This window comes from Parasteatoda tepidariorum, chromosome 3 (assembly GCF_043381705.1).
Source record: "Parasteatoda tepidariorum isolate YZ-2023 chromosome 3, CAS_Ptep_4.0, whole genome shotgun sequence".
Taxonomy (NCBI): Eukaryota; Metazoa; Arthropoda; class Arachnida; order Araneae; family Theridiidae; genus Parasteatoda; species Parasteatoda tepidariorum.
The window spans coordinates 44,092,077-44,096,898 of NC_092206.1; the positions used below are offsets into that span (position 1 = coordinate 44,092,077).

A 4,822-nucleotide genomic window follows, 5' to 3' on the forward strand; every position below is an offset into this window, starting at 1 on the left:
GTTTGTAGTATTTATTTTATGACATCTTAAGGCTGTTTGGTTCACCTAATTTTAAGTTGGAAAAATTTGCTTTTATAAATAAAAGGCATGATAAAAGTAGATTTAGAAGCTTGTACAACTCACAAACTATATCCGTTCGATAACTTATTACTCAGTAAATTATTTTTTTTAACTTGAGATTTTTTTGATTTTTGTGCTAACAAAAAATTGTATGAATGATTTTTTAAAAGAGTGATTTTTTCAATTTTTGATAGTAATGGGAACAAATTAGGTTGTTAAATATTATGCGGAAAGCTAAATTTAACATATTTCTGATAGAAAATGTGCATATAAAGTTGCTTGACTTAATGCTTTTAAATTTTAGAATATTTTGGTTTGAAGAGAGAAACAATGATCTTATTCAGCATAGCTTCCCAATCTGTTCCCTTTGATTTTTTTTTTTCTTTTCTTTAATTTATTGTCAAAATTTTATCATGCCCTCCTAAATTGGCTAGCCCAAGTACAATTGCTCTTAGTTTAGCTAACATATATTTTTAATAAAACTTTAAATCCTTATTGGGAAAAAAATTTTTCAAGTGTCTTATAAAAATCTAATGGAATCTTTGAACTTTAAAAAAAAAACTTCTAATAAGGCTCAATTGCTGTTTTAATTTTTAATCATATTTTATTAATGTGCTCCATTTTCTTTGGATTTCAAAGCTAAAAATATATAAAAATATTTTTTTTAGCCCCAAGTACACACATATACCAGGTTAGGAAAGACTGAAATATAGGACAAACTGTGACAATTTATAGTTTGTTTTCCAAGGGTAATTATGAACATGCATAATTTCTGAAATAGAATACATAAAGGTACACCTTTACACTATTTTTCAGGGGCAGTTTTTTATTATTTATTTGGGTTTCAATATAAAACTATTATTCAAAGATATTCTTTTAGTTTTTCATACTCATACCTGTTATAAAAGATGCATCAGAAAAACATACATGCATTGATATGAAATATATATACCATAGGCCATTTCTTTTAAAAAGTAATCTTTTCGTGATGGACATTAATATTGCTTTTAAATGCTGTAAAAGAATTCTGTCCAGAACTATAAAGTAATATTTTGGCTGGTAACTGAACAGTTTTACCAACCAGGTTCAGTTATTGCTCTTAAAAAAGGTTTGGAAAATGCAATTTATTATGGCACTGAACTATCATTGTAAAAACTGAGGTGTTCGATCCCCAGTGGTGGCTTGAAGCCTACTCAACTTCAGATCGATAGATAACAGCCTGTCTAGGAAGTAAAGGCGGCCTGTGCGCAGTGCTAATCACAATCATGCTATTGGTTTCTTAAATTGCGAAGCTTTAACCTTTATGACACCCAGCAGACTGTTACAAGAATGCTTTACTTTACTAAAATACAATTTAAACTAACTCAGGTTAAAGTTTGTATTTTAATAATTCATATTAGTTAAGCCCCAGGTAGCAGAATTTAGAGTCAATGTGCAGTACTATTTTCAAAAATTAAAATTTGTCTATGACTTCAATGCAGTCAGAAATTATAATTAAAAGTATAAATTAAGCCTTATCTTACAAACACATGTACAAATATTTATAAAAAGTTATACACAAAAACTTTATGATGTTTAAATTTTATACAATCATACTTTTAGCTTCACCTAAAAATAGATGCATTTTTGCTAAAGCCCAATAAAGAAATCAGTAAGAAAGGATAACCTTGCATATGACAGAAATAAAATATCATTCAAAGGAAGATATTAAAAACATTGTAGTTTATAATGTTCTGATTTGCGTTTTAAGTTTCTGCAAATAAAATTTATTACCAGTACTTTGCAGACAAATAAAATGAAAAATGAACATTGTTTTGTTTTTTTTTCATATTAAATTTTAAGAAGAAAAACTACTCATATTAGAAAATAGAAAAATCTGAAGTGTAAAATAATCTTCAGATACTGTGATAATCTGCAATGCCTTCTACCGTGCTGCAAGGTTTCTGCTTTTAAAGTTAAGCCTAATGTATGCACTTTGAACTGCTAAAAATAATTTTGTTTACTTGTATATGAAAAAACTACTCAAAAGAAAAGGTATAATCTACAATTTTTATTAAACATTTCACAGTGACATTTTATACAGTGCTATATACAAATGGAAGTTAATTACTTTTGTAAGGTGAGCACATCAAATTTACAACAGCTCTGAGATGATTTCATCAGTCAGGCTGTATACAAAAGTGAAGCATGGGAAATGCTATAAAATGTGATGTCTAATAAGAGAGTGGACTAAGCACATCTGTTAATCAACTGAAAATTCAAAATGTAATTTTTAAAGTCAATTTCAATTTTTTAATTCATTTTTTTTTCTTTTAAAGTTCTATAAATACAAAGGGAACTTTTCATCTCGCAGAGAAAATATATATATATAATTTTAGAAATTTTTGTATATTATTGAAAGTAGCAATTAGAAGTTTCAATCCATTCTATGGTATTTAATTGAACTCTACATTAATGTCATTAATAGTTTAAAATTATTCTAAGACAGCAGGGTTCAGGAAGAAAATAAATATGAAACCCTGCTCTTTTTTTAAAAAAAATAACAGCTTGAGACCAGGGGGATGTTACTAATTCACAACACATGGTAGAAATTGGATAATTAAATCCATATAAAGAGCTAAACTTCTTACTTAAACACAGAACACTGACATGTTTCTATGGTCTCCAGCATATGCTCTCAGACTAGATGGATATAATTTTTTTTTCTTCTTTTAACCAGTACATTAAAATATAAATACCAAAGCTTTAAAATGATAGACTTCAAAAAATATTACAAATGTATTACAAAATTCTTTTGCAATCTCCTCTTGAGATTCGGATAGAAACTACACACATCAGGCAGCAAACAGTTACAATCAAAACATTGCATACACTCTTCTCTCACACAGTCTTATAATCTTAATAACTTATACATTCACAAATTAAGTTTTAAATACCTTCGGTTGCCGTTGCACCTCGTTCTAAAAGCGTAATGCAACTACATCAAGTCGCCAGAGGGAAGCAAAAACAGCAGACCATGTTTTCCCTATCAAAGATTGCAGACATTTTTTCTCACCATGTGTTGTACCACTCTTCATCACTTTCAAGACCAATTAATTAATCTCGCATATTTGCACATGATCCATGGCAGCAGAAGGGTGTTTTGTGTTAGCGTTTCCTTAATAAAAAGTTTCAGTAAATACTAGAGTGCAGTATGAGTGAAGGAGCTAGCACTGTTACTATGAGCCAAACTGAGCATGCTACCACTGATGCTGAGGTCATCGGCAGGTAAAGGTTCCTGAGAGGCTTCGGCGATAGCCATGGCATCAAATCCCAATCTAGCACTTTCTTCATCGAATGCTTCAATCTCTCGAGCTTGGCGTTCTAATAGTAACCTTTGTCTTTCAGCTCGTTCCTCCTGAAATTGCTGTTTTTCTAACTCCATCTAAAAAGACATGGCTAATTTAATTCAAATCCTATGTAAGTTTATGTGATAGTAGGTATACCAGATAAATTACATTCTTCCAAACAAAGTAAAAATTCTGCTGAATTATAACTTATAATTAGAATTTTTTATTCTTAAAAAAAATATAAAATGATAGTACAAGGAAATAAAAAAAAAATTTATATCAATTTAAAAATTATTTTACTTTGCTTTTTATATAGATAAGAAATCTTTAATCTACTAAGATAACCACTATATTCATTTTTTAAAACTCTTTTCAACACAGAAATTTTCAAACTCATCTTTAGAACTAAAGAGAAACCCTTAAGAAAAAGAACTGTTCCATAAGGGTTAAATAAACCTTTATACTTACTACAGACAAAACCACTAAGTAACCATAATGGACTATGTTTTGAAAAAATTAACCCATGTTAGGTATGTTACAATTCAGTTTTTAAAAATAAAAAAAAAATAAAAACTTTTTTTTGTTCTTTAAATTATTTTTTACTGTAAAATGTACACAGAGTATTCTAAGGAATATAAATTTAAAAAAAGATAGATATCTTTATTTTTGTCTAATACCTTTTTGATACTTCTTATTTTAAAAACAGTTTAAATGATTTAATGTTTAATTATTTTAAATGCTTAACAGTTTTTTTTTGTTTGTTTTGTTTTGTTAAAGGCTTATATTTTTAAATTTGTAGACATCCATATAAAAAAATAATTAACGTAACTTAGTAAATCTGTACGACTAACAGCCTATAAATTTTTTTTTAGCTTAGTGTTATGTTTATTTTATTAAGATAGAAATATAAAAAATAATTCATTTTCCATTTCATAAGTAGCAATGTTCCTCAAAATGGTGCCAAAAAAATTAGCAAGCAGTTTAACTAAATTAAAATCTATTTGTATAAAATTTTGCTAAGGAGCTTCCTGAAAACTGTAGAATTAATTTGTTGTTAACTAACTCTTAAATGGTTTCTGCCTTCTACTCTCCATGCTTTCCAACAGCACATACCAATTCTCACCAAATTATTCAACAAAAAAACATTAGGAAGAGATTGAACATTATAAGAGCTCATTTGTAGGAATACTTAAGAATTATGAATGTCTCTAAGACTGATAATCAAAATGGTGATGGAAAGTGACAAATCGTTAGGCAAATGAAAAATTTGAAACAGCTAATGGAATATGTATACTATAAATTCCAGTGAGTATATGAGGACAAAGATAAGAATAACGAAAAAAAAAAAATAAAGTAAATCATATCTTTATCAGAGAGATTTCATTGAACAAAAATAATGGAAGATTAGTAAAACCAAATATATATATATATAT

General features: G+C 28.0%; 1 protein-coding gene across 1 annotated transcript in view; it reads right to left on the reverse strand.

The window, feature by feature from the left end:
* Positions 1 to 2,090: 2,090 nt before the first annotated feature.
* LOC107448445 (Serine/threonine-protein kinase Tao) overlaps positions 2,091 to 4,822 on the reverse strand; it is a gene marked incomplete in the record, with an annotated part of 31,366 nt that continues 28,634 nt past the window's right edge. The window contains 1 exon segment of the mRNA XM_071178535.1: positions 2,091 to 3,484. Within this exon segment, the coding sequence (XP_071034636.1) occupies positions 3,242 to 3,484 (243 nt within the window).